Source organism: Episyrphus balteatus, chromosome 4 (assembly GCF_945859705.1).
Source record: "Episyrphus balteatus chromosome 4, idEpiBalt1.1, whole genome shotgun sequence".
NCBI lineage: Eukaryota > Metazoa > Arthropoda > Insecta > Diptera > Syrphidae > Episyrphus > Episyrphus balteatus.
The window spans coordinates 14616654-14633678 of record NC_079137.1 but is presented as its reverse complement, the minus strand read 5'-3'; the positions used below and the strand labels follow the sequence as shown (position 1 = coordinate 14633678).

The window sequence follows — 17025 nt, the reverse complement described above, 5'->3', positions numbered from 1 at the left end:
TATAAAATAATGAAAAATGAAAAGTTGGGAGCTTATTTGTTGAAATCTTAGGATTGTAAAGGTAAGAGCATTTTGTTTCCTAACTAATTTCTTCTTCTTATTCGTATTCTGTTTTATTTTCTTCTTCAACTTTCTATTTAATCACTTTCTTCTTCTTCTTTTTCTTCTTCTATTTTTTTTCAACTTTTCCCCCTTTTCTTCTTTTTCTTTTTCTACTTCTTCTTCTTCTTCTTCTTCTTCTTCTTCTTCTTCTTCTTCTTCTTCTTCTTCTTCTTCTTCTTCTTCTTCTTCTTCTTCTTCTTCTTCTTCTTCTTCTTCTTCTTCTTCATCTTCATCTTCATCTTCATCTTCATCTTCATCTTCATCTTCATCTTTATCTTTATCTTTATCTTCATCTTCATCTTCATCTTCATCTTCATCTTCATCTTCATCTTCATCTTCATCTTCATCTTCATCTTCATCTTCATCTTCATCTTCATCTTCATCTTCATCTTCATCTTCATCTTCATCTTCACCTTCATCTTCATCTTCATCTTCATCTTCATCTTCATCTTCATCTTCATCTTCATCTTCATCTTCATCTTCATCTTCATCTTCACCTTCATCTTCATCTTTATCTTCATCTTCATCTTCATCTTCATCTTCATCTTCATCTTCATCTTCATCTTCATCTTCAACTTCATCTTCATCTTCTTTTTCTTCTTCTTCGTCTGCATCTTTTGTGCAATCTTTTTCTTCTTTTACTTATTCAATTCCTTTTACTTCTTCTTTTTCGACAATTCATTCTCATTCTCTACAGTTCTCCAACAGAAAAACCCATTCTGATAATCCCCAGGACATCAATGGCACAGGGACGTCTTCAACTAACCGTAAAACTGACTACTGCCATTTCGAAAGACTATTGCCATTTTATTTTCTAATTTCCCCTTAAAACACTAGTTCACAGGTGGTCTCCTTGAGGAACACCAAATTTAGCAATGACTGCAAACATAAAGAACTTTTATCTTTTCATCACTTCAAGGTATCATTGTAACACGATGTGCACAGCAGATAACGAGCAGTCACCCGTCATACCATCTTATCGCCCTGTCTTCTTACCGCCACCAGATTTCTTTGTAACAATGTGTCGCGTGTTGCCATTGCAACAGACCACCAAAAGAAAAACTTAAAATTTTCAAAAACACCATTGTCATTTCTAAAAGCATATTTTCCTTTGACAACTATAACATAAAAATAAAAAATGCTGCTGCCAAAAACTAAGCTTAGCTAAAATCCCATTCCCATGTCCCAGCGTCTTCGTCGTCTCCGTTGTCGGTCGTCCAACCAACAACGTCAACTCTTGTCAATCGAATTAATTACCATTCAGTGTCTTAATGTATTTCTTTTGGCAGCAACTAGCTTTCTAGCTAGCTAGCTAGAAAATCGCTCATTCTAGAGATACACTCATCATCTGGCAATAATCAACAGCAATACTTATCATAGTCAAAAGTAAACTCATAAAGCGACAGCCATAGAGCGAGCGTTAGCGTATATTGTACGGTCTTGAAATTAGAAATTATTTTTTTGCGCTATTCAGCTAAAATTCTAAGAAATTCATTGCGCTAGCTGCCAGCTTATTAGACCACCAAGCGAATGAGTCAAGCGCCTAAACATATCGGCGATGTAAGAGGCAATTATTCAAAATGCAAATTCGCTCGAGAGAGTGCAGTGCGGATTTGCAGTTTGCATTTTTGCATTTTGCATTGCTGCAATGTACGAAAATGTGATATGAGTTTTCGCTGCTCATTTATATGCAAATGCAGCTTGCATTGAATATATCAAATGATTGTTGTTGTTGTTGCAGTTGTAGATTGTAGATGATAGTATTATAAACGTTGGGATTGATCGTGTTGTTGATTTAACAAGGTAGCGTTTGATTTTTTTTTTGTTTTGGTTTTTTATATTTCGCTGGTTTTCTTATGACGGCTTTTTGATGTTTACGATTTGTCAGACGATACGACGACGCACGACGCTGCTATCATGGCATGTGGGACATCTTTACCAAACAAGTGGTGTATAGTGTGTTGAGTGATTTGAATGCTGAATGTTTTTGGATTTGAAAGTTGAAGGAATTAGCATTGAGATTGAAGTTTCTTTGATGGATAGATTGGTGACAGTATCAATGATAGTGACATTTAGGACGAAAATTTAATTTGTAAAAACATACCTACAACTACAAGTAATATGTTTTTCAAAGATCTATTCAGTAAAATAAAGGTATTTTCAACAGGTTACTTAGACCCATTTTCTAAAACGAAACTTAAGCATTTGATTTCACCGTTAGAAGCTTTTATGTGACAGTTTAAGCAGGTCAAAAAGGACAGATTATGTAAAAGGATTTATATCCGACATAAATATTTAAGTTTCATCTAGTCAAAAATTTTATAAACTTTCATTTCAGGAAACCCATTCCAAAAATCACACCTAGATGTTGCCATAGATATAATAACTAAATAACTAACATAATAACAAGTTAACAAAGATAGAATGAAAAGATATAACTTTTTATTATTAATCTAATCAACAAGTGCTCAAAAAAATAATCACATCAAATTTGTCCCCAAGAAGTCTAAGGACAAAAGATAACAAAGATTTATCTGTAAATTAAATCATAATTTGACGGGAAGGGCTCGATATGCTCTTGTAATGTTCGTTTGAATTTGTTCAATCGTTTATAAGTGCGAGAAAAAGGTTTTCTGACAGTTAAGGAGGGAAATCCCTCTGGACGACAGCTTTTTCAATAATTTTTTTTGGAAAACTGAAAGCATTTATTGAAATTTGGAAAAGTATGTGATATTATTGACATTATGAAGTATTGATACAATTTTTTTGAAGTACAAAAAAAAAAAAACAAAATGCCCAGGTCTAGAAAATTATTTATAATCAAAAAAGAATTTTTTTCCCAATTTCATGAACCTAAATTTAGTAAAAAAACAGTGTAAAATAAAAATTAGAGACCAAAAAAACGAAGAAACACAATGTTTTTTGATAAACAAATTGTTAAAATTTTATTGAACTTTTAGGTTCAATGGCCAATGAATTAACGAGTAATTTGCAATTTATTTCAAGTCAATAGCTTCATTAGTTTTTGAGTTACGTTGCACGGCGCGGAAAAAAACGCGTTTCGAGAAAAATGCGTTTAAAGTTATCGTTTTTGTACTGTGGTAGGTTCGGAGCGCTGGGTATCGGGACTATCTAGGGACTTTTGAGGCTTCATTTAAGGCTAAAACCACTGAAAATAGTTTCTTCAGTTGATAAATGAATGTACAAGGCAAACAAAAAATAATGCAAAAATAAAAAATTCCAGAAAGATTTCCCCCCTTAATATTGTTTTAAAAAATATATCTTTAATATCGTTTCAAAAAAAAAATTGTTTTTGTGTTTTTTTTTTATTAGTTTGGTTATAATATAACTTACTTATAAGCTTTGATTGGCATTGTCAAAAATTTGCTTTAAGGTTCCAAAAAAAAAAAATGCGCCGATGAAACCATTTAATTGAAAAACCGATGAGTAAACCGTTTCTAAAGTCGCCACCCGGACTATGTATTATTATGGAACAGTTTTATTCAATTTAAGAACAATAATCGAGAAGTCTCTTTTAATTAAAGCTATCAAAAAGTTTTTTTTTTTTAATGTAAATTAAACAAAATTAAAATATTTATGTTTATCCAATTTCAAAATAAATTGAAAAAGAAGAAAAACTTAAAAACAGTCTTAAAACTTGACAATTTTCTCCTGCCCAACTATTACCAGTCGGCTGTATGTCTCTCTGCTCTCTCTCTCTCTCTCTTTCAGTCAATCCTAAAACACATTCCTTTATTTATTGAATTTGTTTGATATTCTTTTTTTGAAATTGTGAAAGTGAAATGATATTTTTGGGACACGTGCCAGAGTATTGTGCGTGAAATAGGCGAGGTCCTCGAAATAACGAAAAACCACCAACAAAATAAACCACAAAAAGTAGGTATATATGTGGTTTATTTTCTTTTTTTTTGTTTTAACAAAATTAGCAGATTTATGGGCAGAAAAACAAAACAGAAAACAAATAAATTCCAAAGTCATTTTCCATCGAAAACGAATAAATTAAACAAACACTTTTATTGTCTTTGATAACTTTAATCATCGAGAATGTGTGTGTGGTTTGTTAGCAATCCATCATTTATATAGAAAAACCGACACAAACACATGGACCATTATGATACACACATTTACTCGCCTGTCAAATGAAGCCAAAATGAGATGAATCATTTTGATGATGAGAAACACATTAAGTAAAGTTTGTTGTTAAATTTATTGATATTTTTCTAGTGTGGATATGGTTTTTTGAAAATTAAATGAGATTGAGTTGTAGCACTTCTTCTACGTTGTTCGATAAATAACTATAAAAATCTCAATCCATTCAAGTTTTTGTGAAGTTTATTTGTTCTTTTTTCTACTTTTTGGGATATTAAGGACTCGGGGTAAGTGATTTTGTCTTGAAATAGGCTCTCATCAATATTAATTTCAACTCATTGTTATATACTCATTTGAGGATATCATTTTTCCGCAAACATTTATACATATAAAAACTTTGGAATTTGTTTTCTTGAAGAATTTTGTTCTAACCAAATGAAAGTTATCTTTATTATTTTTTATTGTATTTTTATTCAGATTTGGGGAAATAAAATTTCTTACAATGTGTCTCATAAAATTTTTATTTTTTTTGTCAACAAAATAGCATATTAGAGGTCTTTGACATATTTGGACCAAATAAATAATCTTTTAACAGCAAAATGCAGCGAATAATGTCAGGTAATATTCATTTTAAAGCAAGATACAAAAATTATATAACTGTCCCATACCTGCTTTGGCGAAAACTGTGTTTTATCACGAGGTACTTGCCGTATACATATGTACGTAGCTAAAAGACTGCATTGATACGGGGATAGGCAAATTGACAAAGCTAGAGTATTTTTGTGCCTTAATCCAGATTTTGGAGGTATATTGAGAAAACAAAGTATGCAGTTTTAATATTTTCAATATGGCCTACAAGCTACAAAACTTATTAGGTCACGAGAAAAATGCTAATAAGATTTTTTTGTTGAAAAGTGTATTTAAATGTAAAAATCTGTAATTTTTCTTAAAAACTCACAACCCAAACTAAACTAAATTGAATCAAAAATATGGCACATGCATGTCAAGTTATTCTATTTTTTCTCTCTAATAACATAAAAGTTATTCCAAATACTTTCAATGCTGATTTTTGATGAAGTATTTCTCAAACATCGAATTTCACGGGTTTGACTTTTAAACGTCCATATTTCGAGTTGCAGATTTTTTACATTTTTTTTGTTTGTACCTGTGACTATCATATATTAACAGTATCTATCGATCCGAATATCAATCTTGTTTCTGTCACTTTTTGTTTACAAAAAACAGCTTTCGACCTCTTTCTAATTCACCTCTGTTTACCCTACTAAAATTTCAAAATTCAAAAAATCCTTAATATTAAAAATTTTTTAAATTTATTTTTCTCTGACACAGTATTTTTTTACCACTCTAAGACTTACCACACCGAAAAAAAAATTTGATAATAACAGCTATCAAATTAACATTTTTCAGTGACAAAAGTCGTCCAACAATTAAAATATCAATTTTGATATTTTATCATATCATTTTGACATTTTTTAATTTCAGGTGGGATAGTGAAAATTTCACTTTGACAATTAAAATATCATTTTGACATTTTTTTAAGTTTAAGTGGATAGTGAAAATTTCACTTTGACAATTAAAATATCAATGTTGACTAGATTTTACGTTTTAGTTTATTATAATGAAACCTATTTCTTTCCTTTTCATTTTTATTATTTTTATTATTTTAAGAATTTTCTTTCTTTTTTCAAAACATTACTGAAAGGGAATATTCTTTACAAAATAATGGTGATATTATTTTTTCTATTATAGGTGATATAATTGTTTTGTTATTTTCTCCCAAACTATGTGAAGCAAAATCTTGGTGCCGATCAAATTTTCTCAGTAAATCATACATTTTACTTCGAAAAAACACAAAGCGCCTTTAAATTAGTACACATTAAAAATTTTTTATTTAATATTTTTCAATAATTTGGAATGAGAAATTGATATGAAAAAATGATAATAAAATATCAAAAAAAAATTTCAAAATGTGACATTTAAATATCATCCTGATAATAAAAATGTTGTTTTAACATTTTAAATATCATAAAACACATTTTATAGAGGATTTTTGGCTGATATTTGAAAAATGTTAATTTGATATTTAAAAAATGTTAAATTGATATTGGTTTTTTTTTTCGGTGCATACAAGCAGGGTGGCGCAGTCGAAAAAACCCAAGAAATGAACTTTAAAGTATGTCAGCCATTTTTACCTAATCTAACCCATATCGGAAACTTTACTTCGTACAATCAGTATGGAAAATAAAATCCTATACGACCACACTTAGCTCCCTTTTTTTCACTGAAGCAACATTCTGGAAGCCAATTCGCCGCACGAAGGTCCTTAAAACGTATTTTCGTTGTCCAAAAGATAAACTTCAATATCCAGAGAGTGAATTTATTGGTTAGGTAATTATTTTTTTTTTTTAATTCAAATCATAAAATTTAATCTTTTCAAAGACAAAAATTCTAGCTGCAAGTTGTGTGTATATGTGTATTTCCTGTCCAGACATTCAGCAGACACGAAATGTTAATTTATCTCTAATTGGCTTAAGAACATAAGGTATGTTCTTGTATAATAATAATCAGACACGAACGAAGAAAATTTTTTGACCATGTTTGTTTTTTATTTAATAAGACATTTTATCTGAGGAAGTGAAAATGAAAATAAACAGAAATATTAAGCTGACTTCAAGGATAAATTAATTTTGACTAGAGTATAAATATAATTCAAAGAATTTTTTATTCTCGTGATTTGTTTTTATTTGTCAGAGCTAATCAATCACTAAAAAAAAAAACAAAAGTTATGTGTAATAAATTAATGGATTCTATTTTTATAATGGAAAGAAAATCTCACTTCCTATCACCAGACAGTGGAGTAGTGGCCGATTAAAACATATCCAAATTTGTTTTTTTACAAAAACTTAACAAATTCTTTGAAATTATTTTTTTAAAACTTTCATTTAAAACCATAATTCAAAATGGTCCTCGGACCTGCAGTTAGAAAAAAACGGTTTCAATCATATTTCATGAAATTTTTGTATGTTTTAGTTCATGACTTTTGTCTTTAGATGGCTCAAAATTAGAAGATTTTATGCAGCCTATAGCCAGCGGTTAAGCAGCATTGCATAATGCTTATGATGATATTTAATTAATGAAGTTATGATATTTAGTTAAGAAATTATGAGGGAATATACAAACTCGCATACTTATAAACCTGCAAAAATAAAATCAAAATATACTGAAAATTATTCATGATTCATAAATAATAATCTTCTGCGAGCATATAAGGGTGAAGGGGGAAAAGGGTACCTAAACGGCAATTGACTTGAAATCAATCATTTATTTTGTGAGAATTTTAAAACGATGATATCCCACTGTACGTTTTAGTTTGCAATTTTGTATTAGTATTTATTTTTTTTTAAACAAAGCAATAAACTAACTTTAAATATTTTCCCAGTCTAGATAATAATAAATCATATTAAATTATAAATGAATCATTATTCATCATGCATAATATGTGACCTTTACTAGATGAACTTGCATCACCGGAGAAGATAATAATTTAGAAAAAAATTAAGCAAAACAAAAAAAAATAAACAACTTGAAGCAACAAAAACAGAAAAAAAAAACATCAAAACAAATTCTTATCTTTAACATAATTAGTCTCAGATACTTTGTAGTTCCGCCAGACTTTTGAAACAATGTTTTGAAATGACACAAAAATATAAAATTAATTTACAGATTTGACATTATGAACCCTGCGGCAAATAGTTGATGAGCCCGACCTAATTGTATGCTTTGAGATTTCTATAAAGTATATTTGTATGTAGTTTGACAGTTTGTTAATTTATACAAACAGTCATTGAAATAAAAACTATATATTGTCCTAATTGCTAAATAAAAATATCAAACTATCCAAACTCTTTCATATCAACAAAATCAGTTTGTAAGCTTTATTTTTAAATTATGATTTTGTTTCGAAAAAAGAAAGATATATAAAAGCCATTAACGGATTGTGTATCGATATCGATAGAATATTATTTATTTTGACAGCTATACTTGTTTGACAGTAGCGCTTTGTCATAATTCGTTTACCTGACAAAACTCAACATATCTTTTTGATATATGGAATGCTCTTGGAATATTAAACTATAAGATAATGCTTTTATATTTTTTTTTCTGTATAGATAGTATATCCTAGTATCTTAGTTTTAAAATTCCATTCCTCATAACACAATGATAAGATTAATTCGATTAAGACGTGATTTTTTTTTCAATAGTTTTTGCTTTCTATATTGTATATTTAAGGAATCAGGGTTGACTTAAACTTGACTCTATCCACATACATCGATATGGGGGCATTCAAGCAAAAGAAGCCATAATAAAGTTCTTTTAGTTTTCAGGTGTAATGGGATTTTGAAAGCACATCACTCATGCAATTGGATCTAGAAGAAATACAAAACATGAGTGGACGTCAGTTATTGTGTTTGGATAGGGATTTATAGGTATTATCTAATTATGCTTCGTTTGGAAGAAATTTCAATTAAAAAGAAATAAGCTGCTTATTTGTTTAAAGAATAAAAAAGAATTTATGTGTACACGTAAAGACTTCTTGGAAGCTTTACAGTTTTTTTTTTCAGTTTTTGTTATAAAGAAGTTGGGTTTTCAACACCTTTAACGAACAAATCATTGGAGTTATTTGTATTGCTTGAAAAAGGGGTTGTGTAGTATAAAGAATTCTTCTCTTTTCTAGCCTTCAACAAACTACTGTTCCCATTTCGCTTCGTAATTATTTGATTGATTTCTGAACTTATAATTTTAGCTTGGCTTACACCTTTGAGCACAGAAAAGTTATAAAAGTAATTAAAATTTTACTGAAGGGAATGAAATTCATTTGATGTAACAACATTTAAGCATTTAAAATTAAGATATTTGTGAGAATCAAGTCAAAATTGCCTAGATTGATTGCTAAGTATTCATTTCAAAATAGAAAGAATGTACATAATATGCTTTGCTTTCTATGATTATTTGCGTTCTCACAAAAAATATTCATAGATTCCTTCAGCCAGTTAATATGTTTAAACTGGTAAAATATCATCAGGGAAAGAGGAAATTATGAGTGGTATAAAATTGATTGCAGATAAAGTGAATTTAGCTCTTCAAATCGCAAGGATAAGGATGCATTAATAGTGTAAATTAAAATATCACTCCGAATTCTGAATTCGGAGTCTTTGAGGAAAACACTTGACCGTTAATTCACTTTTCAAAAATCTACCAGCTTAGTCCTCCATCGAATTTTTGGAAACAATACTTTGATGAAGCACTGAAGTTTTTTTTGTTTATCTAGAATGTCGGGATTTTTTAAAATAATTTTGAAATTTTGGAAACAGAAATATTGTTTTTGTGTTTTTGAAGCAAACATACATATTTACTTTATGTTTGTCTTAAAAACTTTGGACGTAAATAAAATATAAAGAAGGATGCCATAAAATAATGACGAGTTTACATTTCACTCCAAAACCACTGTGTTTTTTACGTTTTCATAACTCTTTAATCTCATTGTTACGATTAACATAATAACTATTATGACAAGTAATAAATCAATACCATTTAGGTATAACGAATTAAAATTAATTTCAATAAATTCAACATACAATATTCCCAAAATTGTAACCACATCTAGGTAAATAAAATTCTTTCCAAAATTTGTATTCACACAAAACAGTCATTTTTGATTATTTATGTAATCGTTATTGATTTTTAATTAATTTATGCGGTCAAAATTCTTGAATAAATCATCTTTAAAGGTGTGACTAAAAACTTAAATTTTCATGAGAAATAATAAATTGAGTTGTTTACAATTTCAGAAAAAAATAATTTTGATTATTTCATCGTAAAATATTTTTTATCAATGAATAAAATATAATTTGTCTCTTGTCCAAAAGTCTCCATATTAAGAATATGGATTTTTAAAATTCTAATTTAATTTCAGTCAAAATTCTATACGTAGTTTACTTGACCTTGCCAAGATTATCATTATGTGGTATTCCTTGTATGTTTGTTTTATTTTTTTTTGTTTAAGCTTTATTCAATGTTAAAATAAAGAGACATAACAATGTATAGTCTGTTGATGGTGAATATCAATTTAGGTATTTTGTTTTATTTTTTGATTAACAATCCAAAAAAAAAAAAACAAACCATTAGACAATAGTTACCGATTTTAATGGCATTAACAGACAAATAAATAACAATCGTAATTTGACAATTTTATTTTACCTTGAAACGGGACAATGCGGATCACAAAAATATTAAATACACGGATGTGTTGTATGAACTTGCTTGAAATAGGACGAATGTTACTAGAATTAAGAATTATATTTTGATCAGAAATTTGGACATGGTATTTTTTGAGGAAAAATTAAGCAGGATATTTTGGATTGATCATGAATTTACATCTCAACATAGATTAAAGATTCAATTTTAAATAATTTTCGTTGGTTGTTATAGATGTCTCCGCATTCAAAGCATTCTTTTTGTCAATTTTGGCAGCATATTTTTTTGCACAAAACCAATTCTAACCCCTTTACAAAAAGATTATTAAAGTAGTGTGTTTATAGATGGATAGCATATCGTTATGCATTGCTGCGCAGTATTTTTTTTTTATTTTTGATAATTAATTGACGAACCATTGTAGGAAGCATGTTGTGTTGGGCTGGTTCACGAGATAATCTACACTTATAGGCTTGTAGTAGACTGTAGATGGAGGTTGTCTCCAGTTAATGGAAAGGTAAGATAAACGACACTGGACAAAAACTACAACAATGTATCGCTCAGTTGATGAAGTGAGATGCTAAATTGCTGTTAAATTATGGTAGCGACTTTGCTTTTATACTCAAAAGGTGTGAACAGATTAAAATTGTGTTTTGTTTTTTAAGAAAACAATACAATTGCTTATGTCAAAGGTTGAAGAAAAAATTTAAGTAATTTAATAAGTAACCTGTGCATCGCAACCAGATGAATTACTAGGTATTTGGTTTATAAAATTTCAAAGTGGAAAAGGTGCTACATGAAATTTTCAAGGAATTAGTTTTATTTTCAGTCTTAAAATAGCAATTAGCTGAAAATAAAAACAGCTGGATTTTTTAATGATCATTTTATTTTATTTATCACTGGAAGTTGATAGGTAGTATACAAATACATATGTAATATATATGTATATTAGGGTGGGTCAAAAAAATCGAAATTCATTTTTTTGATTCACCACATATGAACTCTTTATATTTTTTAATATTAGTAAATAGTAAAAGAGAAACTGAAACTGGACTTTTTTTAACTGATTTAACAAGTGCTTAAGCATGCTTTTTCATTTAATTTTTGTTTTTTTTCTACACTTTTTTTTAATTTTTTTAATTTTTTTTTTTCTTATTTAATACTTCATTTTTATTTTTTTCTATATAATGGAATGCTTTCGCATGCTCCTATATAGATATTTACTTTTTACATTTTGTAACTGCTTGTAATAAGCAGCCCCGCTCTTATCTCGTGTTTTTCTTTTCTTCAAAAAACTCTAATTTAAGTGCCGATATGACTAGCCACCGCAAGTGCCATCATACTCGGTGTAAATGGACCCCAGCGCGTGCGGTATCTGGGGGGGGGGGAAAGAGGCGTGGGATAATTTAATTAATGGGAAGGTACTCCGCTTCGCAATTTTCCATTTTTACATCAAGCTTCTACTAAAAAAAAATCATTTTTTTTATTAATTGACTTTTTAGCAAATTTCTTTACATATTCTTGTAGGAAATTGAACGCTCTACAAAAAAGAACTTCTACACTTTTTTCGTTTATCTTACCGTTTAATAGATATTTGAGGTCTTAAAATCGAGAAAATCTTTAAAATTTCGTTTTTTGTTCTTAATTTTGTAACAAATTGAAAAATTATAATAACCAAACGCGCAAGACATATTCTTATAGGAAACAGATTGCTCCACAAAAAAAGTCTTTAAACTTTTTTCATTAATCTAACCATTCTAAAGATATTCGAAGTCAAAGTTAAAAAAAATATAAACACATTTTTTACTTTTAAAAATTTTCCAGTTCACTAAAAATTTATTATTTTCAAATTAGTAAGATATATTCTTGTAGAGGCTTAAACGTTCTACAAATAATAACTTGACATCAAATTGATTGCTTTAACCGTTTCATATAGAAAGTAATATGCAACAATTCTTACAACGTCACAGTAGAACGAATACCAGAAAAAAATCGATTTTTAGAAAGATGCACTCTTATACCTATTTAAGACCAAATCTAGTGAAAAATATCTAACTTAAGCCTAAAATCAATAATTTCAGATCGATTTAAACAGTTTTTTAAATAAGGAAAATAAGGGCTAATCATCTCCCGATATTGTATTTCGTTCATCTGGTGGTAATAAGTGACACCGGTATCTTTTTCAGGTTAGCGCCATAAACTATGACTGAACCTCCTCCAAATTGGCGTTTACTAAATAAATTTTCTTTCTGTTTGTATATCGTGCCAATAACAGGAAGATTTATTTGGATCTTGATTGAACTTTTTCTGGAAGGTAAGAAATATTTTGGTTTACGCTTCATTTTCTTGAACTTGAGGTGCTGGCTGCTGGGATAGGAGCTACTCAAACTTTGCTGAAAACGTTGAACACTTGCTGGTTACATGTTCTTCTGTTGTTTTTTTTCTTCTTTGTCTTTCTGGGTTGTATAAATGCCTTGTGTTTTATCGATCAATGGACTTAGTTTCCAGCGCTGCAGTGTTTTTAGTCCGTAAGATTTATCTTCGGAATAGATAGATTAGATGTAAATGTAATGTTTTCCAACTGCAGTTGCGGCGCATTCTTCTGTTCAATGAACTTCGAATCAAACTATGTTTTTGCACTGCAGAAACGCATTCGGGAAGGATCACTAGTATAGTTTTGACTTTTGAACATAATTTTCCCGATTGTTGAGAGCGTGAATTTTAAAAAGCACTAGCTAACCCGGCGGACTTCGTTCCGCATTTTTCTAGTACTTATTTTCAATTTTTGGCTTTGTAATGTATTAACCTTTTCCAATACAAAAAAATCGGGCCACAACTTGATATATGGAGCACAAACATAAAATTGTATAAAGTATTAAAAAAAAGCAAACCATTTGTCTGACAGCTATCTATTATAATTTTAATTGGAACGTGTACGAAGTTTCATTAATATTATTATTAAGGTATAACAACATAAATCTTCAGCGGAAAGCAAAATGGTACTATGTCCTTAACAGATCCTATCGAGTTACAATAATTTTGCTTTCCCAGGTGATATGTATGTTGTATGTATGCAACTGTTATTTTCTGTTATTGGCACGGGTTTTTTGCGTCAAATATAGTAGAAAATGTTTTTAAAAACAAAATTGTATGTGTCTCGAACTCCTTTCAATCACTTGCAATCGCTACTAAAATTTGATAATCCAGTCAAATAAGGGTTTCAATTCGGAATTAATGCTAATAGAAATTTTGTTTACTCAATACCTTCGTTTTGGCATTCTATAACATACCTCAAAAGTCTAGAAAAATCTCATGTTTGCAAGTCGCGATTTTCAAGCTCAAATCGCGAAATGGAGATTTTCAAAATAAGCAATAATAGACAATGCTATTATATAAACATATTATACAGGGTGTCCCACAGTCACCGCCCCAAACGAAAACCATGGATTCCTGAGGTCATTTTAAGTCGAAAAACTTAAGAGGTAATTTTCTCGTTTTCGTCCCGTTTTCGAGTTACCACGGTTTTTATGATTTTTGTTCTCTTTTCCCTTATCTAGCTTTATCTTTGCCAAACTACGTTTGATTTGAAAAATTTTTTTTACAACCAATCAAGAATTTATTACAGTTTTAGTTTGTCTAAAAACTTTTTTGTCTGCGGACAACCGTTTCTCCACAATTTGGCATCAAACACAATTTTCTTCGTTTTTTAAGTTGTTTTTTACACTTTCATATCATTTAAGTCAAAAAAACACGTTAATGAGTATTAATTTTTTGTGCTTTTTATAAAAGCCCAGTTTATTTTCATAAAAAAAATAAGTTTTATTTCATAAAAAAGGCTACTGAAAGTAATTTAAAAAAAATAAACAAACTGAGTGAATTAAAAAAAAAAATAATTTTTAAATAAAAAATTAATTTAAATTAATTAAAAACTTTTTCTGAGCTATTGTGGTTAAGAAAAGAACAAATAAATAAAGCTCAGAAAAAGTTTTAATTCATTTAAATAAATTTTGTATTTAAAAATTATTTTTTTTTTTTTAATTCACTCAGTTTGTTTATTTTTTTAAATTAATTTCAGTAGCCTTTCTTATGAAATAAAACTTTTTTTTTTATGAAAATAAACTGGGCTTTAATAAAAAGCACAAAAAATTAATACTCATTAACGTGTTTTTTTTGACTTAAATGATATGCAAGTGTAAAAAACAACTTAAAAAACGAAGAAAATTGTGTTTGATGCAAAATTGTGGAAAAACGGTTGTCCGCAGAAAAAAAAGTTTTGAGACAAACTAAAACTGTAACAAATTCTTGATTGGTTGTAAAAAAATTTTTTCAAATCAAACGTAGTTTGGCAAAGATAAAGCCAGATAAGGGAAAAGAGAACAAAAATCATAAAAACCGTGGTAACTCGAAAACGGGACAAAAACGAGAAAATTACCTCTTAAGTTTTTCGACTTAAAATGACCTCAGGAATCCATGGTTTTCGTTTGGGGCGGTGATTGTGGGACACCCTGTATATAACTTCGAGGTATTTTTTAATGCTGATTACAAAAAATCTAAAAACAAAGCAATCTGACGTCTCTGAAAAAAGTTATATTTGTTTGTTTAAGTGTAGAAAATACCTTTAAATCATGTCGCTTATGCTGGTAAACATAAATAAAATTCCAAAGTTTTCTTATTATTTTTTTTTTAATCTGCACCTAACTTAGTTTAACCTGCAAAATTAGGACTTACGGACATGAGATTTTTTTAGATTTTTGACATAAGTTATAGAATATCCAAACAAAGATAGAAACAAAAAAATTATAACACAATTATAAGATTGTTTTAATTATAAGATTGTTTTTTAGTGCATATACCAAAATTTCCACTTTTCTCAAAAAATACCAATTTTTCATGGGTATGAATGTTTTTTTCATTGCATTGTTTTGATTCTTAAAGATAATGGATATTAAAACCTTCATGCAAAATTTTGTCCCTCTACCATAACTTTTAAGGGTTTTTCGGTAGTAAGTTTGCAACTGTTATAATAATATGGGTTAACAAATTAAAAACAGGTAAACTTTTTTCAGAGACGTCAGATTGTCTTGATCTTGTCTAGATTTTTTGGCATCAGCATTAAAAAATACCTCGAAGTATTGTATCATATGTGAATATAATACCATTGTCTATTATTGCTTATTTTGAAAATCTCCATTTCGCGCTTTGACCTTGAAAATCGCGACTTGCGGCATGGGATTTTTCTAGACTTTTGAGGTATGTTATAGCATGCCAAAACAAATATATTGAGCAAAAAAAATTTCTATTAGCATTCATTCCTCAGTTTACTCCTTTTTTCACCTTATTTGACTGTATCATGATATTTTTTGGTTATTTAGGAAATTCAAAAAGTAGCCATCTGTTTTTGTAAATTGTAAAGAAACCGACTTAAAATAAAAAGATTCCGTCTTAATTCTATACATACGTCTAAATATTAAAATATTTTCTTAAAAAGATTAAATCATTTTAAATTAATGCGGAAATTGGTAGTTGAAACAACTTAAACAAATTTTAAGTTTCAGTTTATGATACCAATTTTCAACTGTGAGATAGCTTAGTTGTTTCTATTAGCCTTGAATATGAGCTCTTTGAACCCCAAATATTGAATTTGCTCATGACTTGACAGCAGCGCCACGTACCAGGTCCAACTCTAAAACAAAGCCTGTCTCGAATGAACCTTATCAAAAACGCAAAAAATTTCATAAAAGTCTATACAGCCGTTCGGACTCCAAATATGGAATTTAGCTATAACTTGACAACAGCGTCAAGTCTTTCGAACTCCAAATATGGAATATTTGCTTTTAATTTGACAACAGTGCCACCTACCGCATGGGCATACAGTTTTAATTTACAAAACATGGATGGACCTTATCACACAAACGAACTTTCACAAAAATTTGTAAAGTCTTTCGGACTCCAAATATGAAATTTGGTAATGCTCATCAAGAACATCTTGGTCTGTTCGATTTGGAACAACATTCCTAACTGTGCCAATGCTTTACTTATTTGTCCTCAATGAAGATCAGAGATTTAATAAAATATCACAAGACGAATACTTATTTGTTTCACTCAAAGTCAGACTTTTTTAATTATTTTGAAAGCTATACAAATTAAGCTTAGTTAAAATTTTTAAAAAGCGAGAGTGTTTTTTTACTCGTACAAATTGACAGTCATGTAAAGATGCGAGAAAATGTATTATTTTTTTTTTGATACAAACCATCTACATATTAATACCTTTCAAACAAAAAAAAAATTACCAAAATCGGACCAGCCAAACGCGAGTTTATCGGCCACACACACTAAACGAACTCATTTTTATATATAAGATGTACATAGGTATAAGAAATTAATTAAATTTATATTAAAATAATTAGATTTTAGTGTCATTATATTATAATAACTTGTTACGGTAATCTATTAAAAAATTACAAAATTTTTTCTGATTGTAACCTTTTTTTCATGCACTGTTATTTCCATATTTTTTGTGCAATGCATAGGTTTTAAATA

General features: G+C 29.0%; 1 protein-coding gene and 1 long non-coding RNA gene across 3 annotated transcripts; both read left to right on the top strand.

Annotated features, from left to right (window-relative positions):
- Positions 1-217: 217 nt before the first annotated feature.
- LOC129918203 (uncharacterized protein DDB_G0271670-like) lies at positions 218-931 on the top strand (the record flags this gene model as incomplete). The annotated part of the gene is made up of 1 exon (XM_055998600.1): positions 218-931. A coding segment is annotated over one exon (714 nt), but the record flags the coding sequence as incomplete, so codon positions are not given.
- Positions 932-6362: 5431 nt separating this feature from the next.
- On the top strand, positions 6363-8712 carry LOC129917837 (uncharacterized). Of its 2 annotated transcripts, none has more exons than XR_008772884.1 (3): positions 6363-6621; positions 6673-6775; positions 8612-8712. It is a non-coding gene; the product is annotated as an uncharacterized LOC129917837 (long non-coding RNA). The 2 variants fall into 2 exon arrangements; XR_008772883.1 differs by lacking the exon at positions 8612-8712 and adding an exon at positions 6851-6930.
- Positions 8713-17025: the final 8313 nt, after the last annotated feature.